The sequence below is a fragment of the Natrix helvetica genome (genome assembly GCF_964273705.1).
Source record: "Natrix helvetica genome assembly, chromosome: 4".
Taxonomy (NCBI): Eukaryota; Metazoa; Chordata; class Lepidosauria; order Squamata; family Natricidae; genus Natrix; species Natrix helvetica.
Genome location: NC_138550.1, coordinates 164,608,505 through 164,623,793, shown reverse-complemented (window position 1 = coordinate 164,623,793; position 15,289 = coordinate 164,608,505). Strand labels below are relative to the sequence as shown.

Below are 15,289 nucleotides of genomic sequence, written 5' to 3'. Positions count from 1 at the left end.
GATGTTTGGTGCTTCTTTGTTTTCTCACCTATTTAATTTAATTCTTTTTAAAGGGAGACTATTGTGCTGTTTAGAACACTAATTCTGCTTTATGGCCCAGGGCCTATCTAAAAGCTTGCAAAATTGTTTCCTTCTTAGATTAGTAGGGAAAATGCTTTTAAGGCAACCTCTCTATTCCACTACATATGGAAAATAGACAAAGGTGATGGTTTTAAATGGCATAGCTCTCATTATGATCATCAGGTTGACTTCAAACTTAGTAGGATATAACCTTTTTCAAGGACATTTACAGCTAGTTGCTTCAAAGAATCCCTCAAAAGCAGTACTTTATCCTTTGAGGAGGAGGAGGAGGAGGAGGAGGAGGAGGAGGAGGAGGAGGAGGAGGAGGAGGAGGAGGAGGAGGAAGAAGAAGAAGAAGAAGAAGAAGGAGAAGAAGAAGAAGAGGAAGAAGAAGAAGAAGAAGAAGAAGAAGAAGAAGAAGAAGAAGAAGAAGAAGAAGAAGAAGAAGAAGAAGAAGAAGAAGAAGAAGAAGAAGAGTGCAAAGCCAGGTACCAGCATCTGGAATCTCAGCAGACTGAGATGGTTAGCCAGTTCCAGGCCATGATGCACCCACTGGAAAAAGGCCCTCCGGCTCTTCGCACTTCCCTCCAGCCTTTGCCCAAAGCCCTGCACCAGGAGGCTGACACATGCCTCAAGTTGGAATTTCTCTCCCCCCCGACCCACACAAAAAGACCCCAAATGTGAAAACTCTCTGGAGCAACACAAATGTTCATTGCATGTATCTGGTCCGGGGGCCATAGTTTGAGAACCCCTGGTATAGTGCAATATAGAAAATGCAAATATTTTTTCTGTGGACCACCAAAATTTTCTCGCAGACCACCAGTGGTCTGTGGACCCCCAGTTGGTGACCACTGCCTTAGAGAATGAATCAATCCCCTCTTCTGTGTGAAAAATCAGGAGCAGAAATTACTGGATAAGTAGATGAATATTATTGCATTTGCTTAAGTCTAAAAGAGACCAAACATCTCACCTTTCTGAAGCAATTGGTAGAAGGTCATCAGATTTGGAGATATTACTATGTTGTGTAATTGATTTCTGGAAGGATTGATGGTCAAGTTGTAGAGAAAATATGATGAGTTTTAAGTCAAGTTGATGGTCAAGTTGTAGGGAAAATATGATGAGTTTTAAGTCCTCTTTAGGTGAATTGTAGCTCGATAGATGAAGAACAGTAATTTTCAAATATAATAGATTTTGTTTATAATGTCCAAAATTTAACAGACATCAAGGAGAACCTGTCAGATGTGCTGTTGAACAATTCACAGGATTAAACGCAGGTGTAGCAGGAGATCGTAAGCAGATCTTTTGAAGATCTGCTTTCTATTCTGGGACAGAAAAGCAGAGCTTGCTAAAAGTGTGACTCAACTATATATATTCTGTGTCTTGCCCAATGATTGTGAGCCTGAAGTTCTATGAAGATTTGTTTTTTGTTTCTGCAGAGTAATCACCAGCGGAAGGAGGAGGAGTCTGCCCACAACCTAAGTAGTTCTTATGAAAAGGAAATTTTATTTCAACAGGATTGGTTTCCTCTGAGAAGTTTTATGATCAACATCTGCTCCTAAATCTTTTATCTTCATGCTAAAGCTTGGAACCCAAGAAAAGTCAATTGAGACTCATCAGATTATGAAGATTATGTAGAAAAGATGTGGAGACTCTGGTAAGAGTGCAGAGAAGAGCAACAAAGGTGATTAGGGGACTGGAGGCTAAAACATATGAAGAACGGTTGCAGGAATTGGGTATGTCTAGTTTAATAGAAAAGAATGGCTAGGGGTGACATGAATAGCAGTCTTCCAATATTTGAGGGGCTACCACAGAGAGGAGGGGGTCAAGCTATTTTCAAAGGCACCCAAAGGCCAGACAAGGAACAATGGATGGAAATGGGTCAAGGAGAGATTCACCATAGAAATATGGAGAAATGTTCCGACAATGAGGACAATAAAAAATGAAACCGAAGTTGCCTTCAGAATTTGTGGGAACTTCATCACTGGAAGCCTTCAAGAAGAGACTGGACTACCATCTGTCAGAAATGGTGTTGGGTCTCCTACTTGGGCAAGGGGTTGCACTAGATGATCTATAAGGTCCCTTCCAACTCTGCTATTGTATTGTATTGTAAGATATCTTCTAAAATTTGATTAGTCTCAATTGACTTTTCATGGGTTCCAACCTTGGTTGGATGTATGGAAGATTTTAATAATAAAGTATCAGACACAGAAATATACAGCTACTTAAAAAAAGTCTATTATTGTATTTTCATATCTCGGGGTTAGATTCAAACTTCTAAAATTATATTGTGTCTGAAAGTGATTGCCCGAGATCTTAAAAGTTGGGGAGTGAAAGATTATTGTGTTACAGTATTGAAGGCTAAAGTGATTGAGGTTGACGGAACTTGCAGAGAAAATATAACTAAGTCTTATTTAGAAGAGGTTCAGAGAGTTCATCAACAGAAGGAAAGTCTGCTCACTCATCATGTGTCACAATGTTCAAAGGACTGCCTCTATTTTTTTATTTCAAGAGGTTTTTTTTAAATTTCTATATAAGTATTTTGAATACAGTGTATTGTCCGGACATACCATTTTACAAAAAGGAAAGAAAAAAATAACGCATATACTGATGGTAATAATAATAATACAACAAAATATTTCTAAACATATTTATAATTATATTTGCTTCATTGATAAAATCTGTTCCATGTTAAATAATATTCTGTATCTTCTTTATCTTTTATTTTCAATGCCAATCTGTCCCTGTCTGCGCAATCCAATATTTTCCAGATTATATTTTCATCTGTTGGGGTGTCCTCATTTTCCCAATATTGTGCAAATGCAATTTTTGCTGCTGTCAATCCATGTAGCATTAAATATACAGTCCAGTGGTGAATTTTTTTTTACTACCAGTTCTGTGGGTGTGGCTTGGTGGGTGTGGCAGGAGAAGGATATTGCAAAATATCCATTCGCATCCACTCTGGGGCTAGTCGGATGATCAACATCTGCTCCTAAATCTCTTATATTCATGCTAAAGCTTGGAACCCAAGAAAAGTCAATTGAGACTCATCAGATTATGAAGATTATGTAGAAAAGATGTGGAAACTCTGGTAAGAGTGCAGAGAAGAGCAACAAAGATGATTAAGGGACTGGAGGCTAAAACATATGAAGAACGGTTGCAGGAACTGGGTATGTCTAGTTTAATAGAAAAGAATGGCTAGGGGTGACATGAATAGCAGTCTTCCAATATTTGAGGGGCTACCACAGAGAGGAGGGGGTCAAGCTATTTTCAAAGGCACCCAAAGGCCAGACAAGGAACAATGGATGGAAATGGGTCAAGGAGAGATTCACCATAGAAATAAGGAGAAATGTTCCGACAATGAGGACAATAAAAAATGAAACCGAAGTTGCCTTCAGAAGTTGTGGGAACTTCATCACTGGAAGCCTTCAAGAAGAGACTGGACTGCCATCTGTCTGGGGCCAGTCGGAGGTGGTATTTGCCAGTTCTCTGAACTACTCAAAATTTTCACTACCGGTTTTCCAGAACCTGTTAGAACCTGCTGAATTTCATCCTGCCTTAGAGGTCTTCTAGTCCAAACCGCTGCTCAAGCAGAAAACCCTACACCACTTCAGACAGCCTCTTCTTAAAAACCTTCAGTGTTGGAGCTTCCACAACTCCTGAAGGCAAGTCGTTTGACTGGTTCATTGTCCTCATTGTTAGGAAGTTTCTCCTTAATTCTAGATTGTATCTCTCCTTGATTAATTTCCATCCATTTCCAGTCCATCCGTTTGCAATCTGGAATTACATTATTGGTAAAATACTGTGGATACTTTGCTCCCAGCACATAATCCAGTTAATCTCCAAATCCAGATCGGAGTAAACTCATGCCCTTCAAAGTTCAGCTAGTAAAAATGCTGTGGGGAATTTATTTATGATTGAGACATAAAAATGAGTGGATAGTGAGGGAATCCTGAACAGTGGTTGCAATAGCACAGTCATAACTTTGAAGTATTGCTGAGTGAATTGCTATACATCACCGACGACTGCATTTCCAGTCTGATGGAGAAAACTGCAAACAAATTAGGGCACCACTTATGCAATTACCTGTCCTCTGTATTCATACTTCAAGGGATGTTTCTACAATATTTGGAGGAAACAGCATTCCCACTCTGCAATAGGACAGGTCAAGTATATTTCATTTTTTGCTCTCAGTCTAAGAGATAAACTGGTTGAGTTTGTATGTTACAGGTGAAATACATGACCGTGTCACAGTTCCATTTAAATCTAGCACACTCCCAGTAAATCCAGATCAGAGGAAGCTCAACATCCCTTTCAGTTCAGCTGGTAAAATAGATATATAAAATTCTTTTGAGAGCAGGCAGCAGAATTTCACTTTTTTAAATGTGTGTCAGTGTGTTCACAGAAAAAAAGTGACAATAAAGGTTATCTTATCTATATTACAGTATGTAAACATGCCACTATTGATTTCAATTCATAGATGTGACAAATGTACCATGTTTCCCCAAAAATAAGACATGGTCATTTGACCTCCAAAATAAGCGCTTTGTCTTATTTTCTGGGGAGGTCTTATTATTTTTGAGGTGCAGGAGGAGGCGAGTGTGGTCACCTCATGGCTGCTGCTGTGTTGCAATATTTTCAGGGAGGGCTTATTTTCAGGGGAGGGCTTAAAACATGCGCTCAAAAGCTTAATTGGGCTTATTATACATGGAAGTCTTATTTTCAGGGAAATGGGGTAGTGACATGGAAGAAAACCATGATTTTAACTTCTTCAGACGTTAGATCTTTGCTTTTCCTAAAACACCATAGTAGAAATAGAACCTCTGCATTTTCTTTCTGTAGCAAACAACAAACAAACATGTCAATCATTACTGGCAAGACAAAATTATGCTTTTACAGGGCGTTTAAATCTATAGCAATAGCACTTAGACTTATATGCCGTTTCATAGTACTTTTACAGCCCTCTCTAAGTGGTTTACAGAGTCATTCTCTTGCCCCTAACAATCTGGGTCATCATTTTACTGACCTAATAAGGATGGAAAGCTGAGTCAACCTTGAGCATGGTGAAATTCAATTTGCCAAATGGCAGGTAGCCAGCAGTCAAGCAGAAGTAGCCTGCAGTACTGCACTCTAACCACTGTGCCGCCTTGGCTCTTAATATATCTATAAACTTCTATGTGGTTTCAAGAGTTTCATCTTCCTTGAAGACTCTCTGAAAAATGACCTTCATGCTCGCCTTCCGGTTTGCTCGGAGGGTTGTTTTGAGCGCTCTGAAAGCTTCAGGGAAGCCTCCGGATGGTCCCTGAAGCCTCCGGAGGGCCTCCGGGTGGGGGCGGGGGAGGCTCTTGTCGCCCTCCCCAGGCTCATATAAAGCCTCTGGAGCCTGGGGAGGGCGAAAAATGGCTTTTAAAAATGGTGAACTCAGCTGGCCAGCGCGCGCATGCATGCTGGCAGCTAACAGGGCAGCGCCTCACGTGCCCTGACAAATGGCTCCGCGTGCCACCTGTGGCACGCGTGCCATAGGTTCGCCATCACTGTCATATAGCGTAGAATAGAATATGATTCTTGATTAATGTATTCTATTTTAATTTTATTTATGTATACTGAGAGCATATGCATGAAAGAAAATTCCGTGTGTGTCCATCCACTCACACTTGGCCAATAAAGAATTCTATTCTATTCTATTTTATTCTGTTCTATTCTGTTCTATTCTATTCTATTCTATTCTATTCTATTCTATTCTATTCGAGTCTAGTCTAGTCTAGTCTAGTCTAGTCTAATCTAATCTAATGTTCTGCACTCATGTGATCACTATTAGCAAACCTCCCTGTTGGTTTCTGCGAAAGTCAGAGGGGAAGCTGGCAAGGAAGAGTGAAAGCCATTGTGGTCAATTTCCCCCACCCACACACCCTTCACTGGCATACCACACCAGCCATTTGTACAACTTGCACAAACTCCCACCCACACAGCAACTCTCACATACCCCCTCACTTCCTTCTTCAGCCTCCACATCCCTGTACGTTCCTCCCTGATCTGCGCTGTGTATATCACTCACTCCGGTGTAATGCCTCACCCTCACCTTCTTGTATGCAATGCCTCTCGTGCACCCTCTCAAAATTCCTCACCTCCCTCCATTTCCCACATGCACCTCCTCCCTCCCTCCCTCCCTCCCTCCCTCCCCCACTCAGCAGCAATCACTTACCTGCCTGCAGAACTGGGACTTATAACTTCCTGCCAGCTTCCTTACTAACCTGGCTGAAAGTTGCCTTGTCTAAACAGGGATTTCAGTTAATGATAGCAACTGGGACTAAAAGAATCGCCTTTGCTAAGGGATGTCCTCGTGCTTTATGACTGCATTGCTTAGTGATGGAAATTCTGGTCCCAATTATTATTGTAAGTCAAAGATGACCTGCATTGGGTTAGGCAAGCTACATATTGTAAATGGTATAAATTGTTGAATTTCTATTTTGCTCTGCTCTGCTTGGTGCCCATTTCCCTGAAAATAAAACCCTGTCTTATATTTTTTTTCCACCAAAAAAAGCACCAGGTCATATTTGGGGGGGGGGGGCGTGTTGTCCATAGACTCACCTCACTTCCCTGCATTCCCCCCCCCCCCAGCTTCATTTTTGCTGTCAGAGGCCTTCAGGAACTTCTTCAGCTGGTAAGGCCAGTTAGGCTTTCCTGAAGGCTTCTACAGCTGATCATCTGAAGTTCTGTTCTTGGCTACAGAGGCCTTGAGGAACACCTTGCTGGCTGCAGAAGAAATGAGCCAAAGTGTTTAAGGTCTGGCTGCAACTATTTGAAGGTAAGTAGTAGGGCAGCTCCACCACCACCCCCATCCTCACCTGTGTTCCCTGGGGTGGCTGGGGTCTTAATTAGGGCTTATTTTTGGAGTAGAGCTTATATTGGGGACACATGTAAAAATCAGGCTAGGACTTATTTTCTGAGTAGGTCATATTTTTAGAGAAACATGGTATATCAGGGGTGGGCTTCTGCCAGCATTATTGCCAGTCCAGTGTGCTCATGCGCAGTTGCCTATAATTAGGTCTGCGCATGTACAGAACATTTTAAAAGATCAAAAAAAGATGTCCCAGAGAGCAGGGAACTGGTTTGGGGGTGTGGTGAGCATGCCGTCCCTACCAGTTGGGAGACCCAGTCACCATTTCCACTACCAGTTCCAGCAAACCGGTGCAAGCCAGTAGGAACCTACCTCTGCAATATATTATTATTGGGCACACACCAATATTGATTTCAGTTTGTGATAAGGGCAGTGACAACAAATGAAACAATTTTAGCTTCTTCAAATGTTAGATCTTTGGTAGTCCCATAAGCACAATGGTTAGATATTTGATTGTCTCAAGTCATTAGTACTGAATAGGTGGAGTGTTCTTTGTCATCTGTGAGGTGACCTTATTTGATGAGGTCTCACTTGACAGTAGTTCAACATCAGGAAGGTAAAGGGATCTCACACTCACCAAGACCTTCCCAAGCCAGGTGGAAATAAGCTATCCTGGACAGTTCTCTCCACAACATCACTTCAGGGTGGTGGGGTCAAGCTCAAAGAGCGCTTATGTTTTTGCAACCATTATCAACTCACCAAAAATTTATGAGAGGGTAGGGTGAGATGGAATGCAGACTCCAGACTTCAAGAAGAACTGTGAGAATCAAGGACATTTGGCAGGTGTTTGCTAATTCCAGAGACTCTTTCTCATATCAAAACAAGAACACTCAATTGGACAATATGAACTGCACTAATAGGGAGTGGGGGAAATCCATACTGTAACTATGTGAGTTTGGTTGGAATTAGGTAGAGCTGGTTTTGCCTTCATCAGTGCCGAAATGATGTACCCAATAAAGTTATAATAATACAATGGTAGAGTTGGAAGGGACATTGGAGGTCTTCTAGTCCAACCCCCTGCCTAGGCAGGAAACCCTATACCGTTTCAGACAGATGGCTATCCAACATCTTCTTAAAGACTTCCAGTGTTGGGGCATTCACAACTTCTGGAGGCAAGCTGTTCCACTGATTAATTGTTCTAACTGTCAGGAAGTTTCTCCTCAGTTCTAAGTTGCTTCTTTCCTTGATTAGTTTCCACCCATTGCTTCTTGTTCTACCCTCAGGTGCCTTGGAAAATAGTTTGACTCCCTCTTCTTTGTGGCAACCTCTGAGATATTGGAACACTGCTATCATGTCCTTCTTTCTCTTAAGCTAGACATCCCCAGTTCCTGCAACTGTTCTTCATATGTTTTAGCCTGCAGTCCCCAAATCATCTTTGTTGCTCTTCTCTGCACTCTTTCTAGAGTCTCCACATCTTTTTTACATCGTGGCAACCAGAACTGAATGCATTGTTTCAAGTGTGGCCTTACCAAAGCATTATAAAGTGGCATTAACACTTCACGTGATCTTGATTCTATCCCTCTGTTGATGCAGCCTAGAACTGTGTTGGCTTTTTTGGCAGCTGCTGCATACGGCTGGCTCATATTTAAATGGTTGTCCACTAGGACTCCAAGATCCCTCTCACAGTTACTACTGTTGAGCAAGGTACCACCTATACTGTACCTGTGCATTTTGTTTTTCTTGCCTAAACGTAGAACCTTACTCTTGTGCCACAAGTGTCGCATTCAGACTTCTGAAGGTTTCAAATGTGCTTGCTTCGGTTAGGCTCATTATTTGGAACCTTGACAGGTGGAAGTCTATGCTCTTAGTGTACTCAGGAGCCAGAATCAATATGTTGAAAGAGACTGAACACCAGATACAAGAGTACAGCAGTAATGTTTAATCTCATTGATGTCTACTGAAAAAGGAATCCTGTTACTTCCACTTACTCTCCACACAGTCTACATACCATTTGCTTGTGAAAGCAGGATCCAATTCTCAGCACTATCCCTAAGATATAACTTTATATCATGGATCTCAATTGCAAAACAGTTTCAGTTACGGTACTGTCATTTTGATTATGGGTATATTCATAATAGCCGTAGAGGGGGAAAACTGCTTCCCACATATTCCCCCAATCTTCAAGATGAATTCCCGTTACCTAATAGATAACAATAAAAAAAATTATTGCCCAAGTGTGATTGGACACACAAGGAAATTGTCTCTGATGTAAAAGCTCTCAGGATACATACAAGCAACATGTGATAAACCATGGTCATAATCATCATAAAATACATCCATCATAAATCATAACATACAACACTCATGTCAAACCCTGAAGTGAATCTGGCTAAGGGCATCTTTACAGCTTCAGGGTTGCCACTGGGTGGGAAGGGGGAAGAAAATAGATAGCTGGGTTTTTTTAGCCAAAACAAAATGTTTTCCTGTGAGAACCAAGGATGTTTCAACAGGTAGCTGGAAGGAGAGGGAAGAAGAGAAAGTAACCAAGAAACCATACAACACCTCTATTGGTCAATGTGATGGATGATTTGTGAGAAAGGGGGAACTTTCACTTTTAATCAGGTGAAAACCACAGGAATCAATCAACTTGAAACTGTGCTTGTAAACTTCTATCTGGTTCAGAAACTAACTCTTCTTTGAAGATTCTTTGAAAAATGGCCTTCATGCTTTCCTTGGACTGAGCTTGTTTCTTTCTCCCAACCAAAAAATAGATCACTGGGTTAACACTGCTGTTTAGGGAAGCACAGAGTTTAAAATATAAAAAGTTTTGAAAACTGAACCAGGAATTATCGATGCCAAGAAACGGGGCAGTGACCAAATAAATATATAATGGAAGGGTAAGAATAAGGAAACAGAGAAGAGTAATTAAGATCATCACTAAAAGATTTCCCCGATTCACTTGTTCAGATTTGACACATATTTTGATGAATAGGATCCCAGTAGAGGTTGTGATCAATGGGAGGCAAAGGACAGCAGTCACAATCAAATCGACGTCCCAGGGAACATAGGAAAAAATTAAATTCTTGATATTGCTCCCAATTCCAACAAGGAGGAAAGAGAACATCCAGAGAAGGGCACACACAACAGGAGACATATGCTTTGGCCGGGAGCAGTGATACCACATTGGGTAGATCACAGCAACACACCGGTCAATGCTGATTGCTGTCAGAAGAAACAGACAGTTGATGTACATGACGTCGAACAAATAAAATATCACCCAACTTTGAAAGGCTTGGACAGCTGTAAAAATACTAATTGAACAGATAGCCGCAAATATGAGAAACCCAAAGTCAGAAATAGCTAAATTCAGAATCAGCACGGTGAAAGGGTTTCTCTTAATCTGAAAGCCGAGTAGCCAGATGACAATTCCATTCAATGAGACTCCAATACAGCAGATGATTAACGTGATTGGAGATATGATAATTTTGTATTGATTGAAATAATCGGTACTACTATTGTCAGAATGTTCTCTTGTAGCGTTCATGTTTGCCAGGCGGAGATACAATTAAGGGACTTTTGTAATGCTCCAAAATCTCTTCTTTTGGAATGGAAGTTCCTGTTAAAGAAAAAAAAGAGAGAAGTGGATTCAATAATTCCTCAATCATAGGATCATAGGGATGGGAGTGACCTCATTGGTTTTCTAATCCAATTCCAGCTCAAGGCAGGAATCTTATACTATCCCAGTCAAACAGTTGTCCTGTCTATTTTTGAAAAGCTCCAGTGATGGAGAATGCACAATCCCAGAAGGCAAGCTGTTCCATTAATTGTCTGTCTCACTGTCAGAAAATTTCTCCTTATGTTTAAGTTGTATCTCTCTTTAAGAAGTGTCTATCCACTACATCTTGCCCTGCTCTTTTGTGCTGCAGAGAATGAGTCAATCCCCTCTTCCTTGTGACAGTCCCTCAAGTACCAGAAGACAGTTATGTTCACCTTCATCTTTTTTTATAAAGTTTTAATTTCAATTTTCAAAACAAACACAACACATAAAATCTTCCTTCTTTACATACTGTAGGAAGTGTATCAGTTGGTTACAAAGGACTTTCGTGCATCTCTTCCACAGTCATCAAGCATAATTCATATTAACTCAAGTATTTTAACTCAGATATTTATACATATTTCCATCATCATACCTCCATTTTCATTTGACTATAATTGTTTAAACGTCCTTCATTATAAAATATACCAAGATTTAATACATAACCACATACTGGCATTTCATTTACTATTTCTAAAATCCTCCAAGAACACTGAATCCTTATGTCCTATTCTAGCTAAACATCCATAATATTTAATAACAAAGTTTTCTAATCCTTCTTTTCAAATCATTGTTTACAATTTACATCCCATTTCCTTGTGTTGTACATATACATACATACATACATACATACATACATACATACATACATACATACATACATACGTTATTATCATTATCCCTCCTTTATTTGACTATATCCTGCATCATATCATTTTCCCCCTAATAATCAAGAATAATCAATAATTCACCTTCATCTTTAATGTTGACTGACTGAGCCAAGTTTTAGAACTTTGCTAACATTATGCAAAATACATTCCAAACAGCCAGCTGATTATGCAACCTATCATAGTAATAACAATAGCTAAAAAATTGGTATAGGCAAATAAATAAAATAGAATGTCCAATGCCATTAGGAAGCAAAAAGAATGCTCACAGGTGATAGGCATCTTGTGTGGTGGCCCACCGGTGGCCAGCAGAGCTGGCAGCAGAGTCGGACAGTGAGGAGGTTGGGGAGGAACATGGGCCAGTCCTGGGGGCTGAGTAAAGCCCAGATGAGGGCTCTGGGTTGGAGGCAGAGAGGGAGCTAGACAGCAGTGAGGCAGAGGAAAAAACTGGTGCCTGTTCCCAGTGTGCGCATGCGCAGAGCTGCCAGAAGACAAGAACAACTAAGAAAGCAGGGCTGACAAATTGTAACTACGGAAGGTGTTGTGCCATGGTGCTTTGAGTGTGTGTGTATGGGACAAAGCTCTAAGAAGAAGGAGAGCTTGCATACTTGCTGAGTTATAGAAAAGTGATAGCTGTGTTGTGGTATCACAATAAGCTGAAAGAGAGAGGGTGGAGGGAGAGAGGGAGAGAAATAAGTTCTCAAATCAATTGAAGTTTGATTATTAGAGGTACCCAATTCCAAACCAGAAACAGTGCAAAGTATAAATTTAAGTAAGCTTAAATTTAAATTTACAAATTTTCATGTCAGCTTCTGCAGCCCTGGATGGCAGCAAATCATGAAAAATCCCCAAGACGGAGTGAGAATCTTCAGACACAGTCACAGAGGGAGAACTTCATCCTGGAAATAAGTGGCAGATTAGTTGAAAAATGGGTGAGCCTCTTATCTTTACATCAGGACCAATAAAATTGTGGGTTTCAGATCCTTTAATTGTTTGTGAGACATTTGTAAAGTTCTATTTTTATGGTTAACAATACATCAGAAAATTAATGCCCACAAGGACAGTTGAATATCTATAACTATCAACATATAAATGTCAAAAAAAAAAAAAACCACCATTTTGATACAAAAAATCAGGTGCAGAAATTACTGGAAAAATAGATGAATATTATTGCATTTGCTTAAGTCTAAGAGCAACTAAACATCTTACCTTTCTGAAACAATTGGTAGAAAGTCATCAGATTTGGAGAGATTACTATGTTGTGTAATTGATTTCTGGAAGGATTGATGATGATGGTCAAGTTGTAGAGAAAACATGATGGGTTTACAATTAACCTCTTTAGGTGAATTGTAGCTTGATAGACGAAGAACAGCAATTTCCAAACATAATAGATTTTGTTTATGATGTCCAAAATTTAACACACGTCAAAGAGAACCTGTCAGATGTGCTCTAGAACAATTCACAGGATTAAACACCGGTGTAGCAGGAGATTGTAAGCAGTTCTTTTGAAGATCTGCTTTCTATTCTGGAACAGAAAAGCAGATCTAGCTAAAAAGTGTGATGCAACTAGATATATTTTGTGTCTTGTGAGCATGAAGTTCCACGAAGATTTGTTTCCTGTTTTTGCAGGGAAATCACCAGCGGAAGGAGGAGGAGTCTGCCCACAACCTACGGAGCTGTTATGAAAAGGAAATTTTACTTCAACAGGATTGGTTTCCTCTGAGAAGTTTTATCATCAATATCTGCTCCTAAATCTCTTATCTTCATGCTAGAGTTTGGAACCCAAGAAAAGTCTATTGAGACTCATCAGACTACGAAGATCTCTTTATAATTTGATTAGTCTCAATTGACTTTTCTTGGGTTCCAACCTTTGATGGAAGTATGGAAGATTTTAATAATAAAGTATCAGATACAGAAATATACAGCTACTTTAAAAAAAGTCTATTATTGTATTTTCATATCTCGGGGTTAGATTCAACCTTCCAAAATGCTGTCGTGTCTGAAAGCGATTGCCCGAAATCTTAAAAGTTGGGGAATGAAAGATTATTGTGTCACAGTATTGAAGGCTAAAGTGATTGGGGTTGACAGAACTTGCAGAGAAAATATAACTAAGTCTTATTTAGAAGATGTTCAGAGAGTTCATCAACAGAAGGAAAGTCTGCTCACTCATCATGTGTCACAATGTTCAAAGGACTGCCTCTATTTTTTTTTAATTTCAAGAGGTTTTTTTTAATTTCTATATAAGTATTTTGAATACAGTGTATTGCCCGGACATACCATTTTACAAAAAGAAAAAGAAAAAATAATACATATACTGATAGTAATAATAATAATAATACAACAAAATATTTCTAAACATATTTATAATTATATTCGCTTGTTTATGTTCCTGTTAACTTTATTAGCATACTTGCAATTATAAACAACATTCATATTTTACCTAAACATAACAATATTCCTTCTTCATCAAATTTCTACCTCTTATCTCTAACCATTGATAAAACCTATTCCATGTTAAATAATATTCTGTATCTTCTTTATCTTTTATTTTCAATGTCAATCCAATATTTTCCAGATTATATTTTCATCCAGTGGAGTGTTCTCATTTTTCCAATATTGTGCAAATACAATTTCTGCTGCTGTCAATCCATGTAACATTAAATATACAGTCCAGTAGTGAAACTTAATGTTTTTTACTGCTGGTTCTGTGGGTGTGGCTTGCTGACAGTGGCAGGGGAAGGATACTGCAAAATCCCCATTCCCTCCCCACTCCAGTGGAAGGATACTGCAAAATCCCCATTCCCTCCCCACTCCAGAGCCAGCCATATATGGTATTTGCCAGTTCTCCAAATTACTCAAAATTTCCGCTACCGGTTCTCCAGAACCTGTCAGAACTGGTTGAATTTCACCTCTGATACAGTCCCTTTGTCATAACTTTCTGGTATTATACCTAACAAGAATTGCCTCTAGAATTTGATACACAAGATACACTCTATTTGGAAATAGAGGCTGAACAGAAATCTTCAGGGGAGTTTTTATATAAAGCACGGGGTTCTGTCTGTGCCAGCATAGCAGGTGAGGATCGATCTCCTGCAGAAAACATGAAAAGCTTTTGCTTCTGGCGTGAAAAAGAAAGTTTGAAACATGCAAACGTACTCTGTGCTTTGCCAAATCAGGATGTTGCGCTCTGTGGTGCAAGATGTGGTCATTGGCTTCTTAAGAAAATCACGATTACTAGATAATCACTAGGCAGTCAGTGAAATGGTGGAAATATACCAGAAATCCAGGAAGTTAGCATGAAAAGTGTGTCTGTGTGTGTGTATGTGTGTACCAGATATGTATGTATGTATGTATGTATGCATGCATGCATGCATGCATGTATGTATGTATGTATGTATGTATGTATGTGTATGTGTGTGTATATATACAGTACATTTATAACTCAGTAGTGGGTTTCAAAAAAAATTTAGAACCTCTTCTGTAGGTGTGGCCTGCTTTGTGGGAATGGCTTGCTGGCCATGAGACTGGGTGGGAGTGGCTTGGCTGTCATGTGACTGGGTGGGCATGGCCAACTTGCAAAATGTGGTGAAACTCACTTAACAACACTCTTGCTTAGCAACCAAAATGTTGGCTCAGGAACCCTGGCATTGAAGTGTGCAAGTCTTAAAGCTGTCAAATTGCAAGACCCTTGCACCCCTAACCCTTTAGAAAAAAAACCCCAGGGATGTTCAAACTTGACAGCTTTAAGACTTTAAGGTTTAGATAAGACTCTTAGAGGCAGGCGGGGTGATTGGTGAGCCAACCAATCAGCGAGCGGTGGGCAGGGCAAGTGTGGTGCGGATGGGTGGGGGGAGGGAGCTGGAATCGGTTCTAAACGGCATGGTAGATTTGTGGAACCTCTTCTATAGAAGA

General features: G+C 40.0%; 1 protein-coding gene across 7 annotated transcripts in view; it reads right to left on the bottom strand.

Moving 5' to 3' along the window:
- Positions 1 to 15,289, bottom strand: part of LOC309391036 (mas-related G-protein coupled receptor member H-like) — a gene marked incomplete at its 3' end in the record, with an annotated part of 86,136 nt that overhangs the window by 10,165 nt on the left and 60,682 nt on the right. The window contains exons 1-3 of one of the 7 annotated variants that reach the window (XM_081951073.1): positions 12,587 to 12,882; positions 12,172 to 12,269; positions 8,885 to 10,511 (exon numbers count right to left, since the gene is read on the bottom strand). In XM_081951073.1, coding sequence (XP_081807199.1) covers positions 9,534 to 10,439 — 906 coding nt within the window. In that variant the 5' untranslated portion in view covers positions 10,440 to 10,511; positions 12,172 to 12,269; positions 12,587 to 12,882. Of the gene's footprint in view, positions 1 to 1,030; positions 1,117 to 8,884; positions 10,512 to 12,171; positions 12,270 to 12,586; positions 12,883 to 15,289 lie in introns of those variants that run through there. The other 6 variants (XM_081951070.1, XM_081951074.1, XM_081951076.1 and 3 more) reach the window with 6 other exon arrangements.